This window comes from Penaeus monodon, chromosome 33 (assembly GCF_015228065.2).
Source record: "Penaeus monodon isolate SGIC_2016 chromosome 33, NSTDA_Pmon_1, whole genome shotgun sequence".
In the NCBI taxonomy this organism is placed as follows: domain Eukaryota; kingdom Metazoa; phylum Arthropoda; class Malacostraca; order Decapoda; family Penaeidae; genus Penaeus; species Penaeus monodon.
This window is the reverse complement of record NC_051418.1, coordinates 12437823-12438166: the sequence shown is the minus strand read 5'-3', so window position 1 is coordinate 12438166 and position 344 is coordinate 12437823. Positions and strand designations below refer to the sequence as shown.

The 344-nt window shown below is 59.3% G+C and overlaps 1 protein-coding gene across 1 annotated transcript in view; it reads left to right on the top strand.

The window, feature by feature from the left end:
• LOC119594049 (elongation of very long chain fatty acids protein-like) overlaps positions 1-344 on the top strand; it is a gene marked incomplete in the record, with an annotated part of 45869 nt that overhangs the window by 29306 nt on the left and 16219 nt on the right. Inside the window, 1 exon segment of the mRNA XM_037943083.1 lies at positions 31-221. Within this exon segment, the coding sequence (XP_037799011.1) occupies positions 31-221 (191 nt within the window).

The following is a 344-nucleotide window of genomic DNA, read 5'->3' as shown; positions in this document are numbered from 1 at the left end:
AAAAGAGGTAAAAACTGTCCCTTCCCGCAGACCCCCGCGTGGACGGCTGGCTTTTCATGGACTCCCCGTGGCCGACGTTCTTCATCTGCGTGAGTTACGTGGTGATCGTGAAGGGCCTCGGTCCGTATTACATGAAGGATCGGCCGCCGTTCCAGCTGCGCAACATCCTCGTCGCCTACAACGCGTTCCAGGTCTTGTTCTCCACCTGGATCTTCTACGAGGTGGGTGCTCGCAGGCCCGTGGGTCGGACGATAGGCCCTTTTCGTAGGCATTCTTGGCTTTTTTTCTCTTGGGGGGCGCAGGTGCAGTCTGTCTAGGAGGGGGAAGGGAGGGGGGGGGAGAAG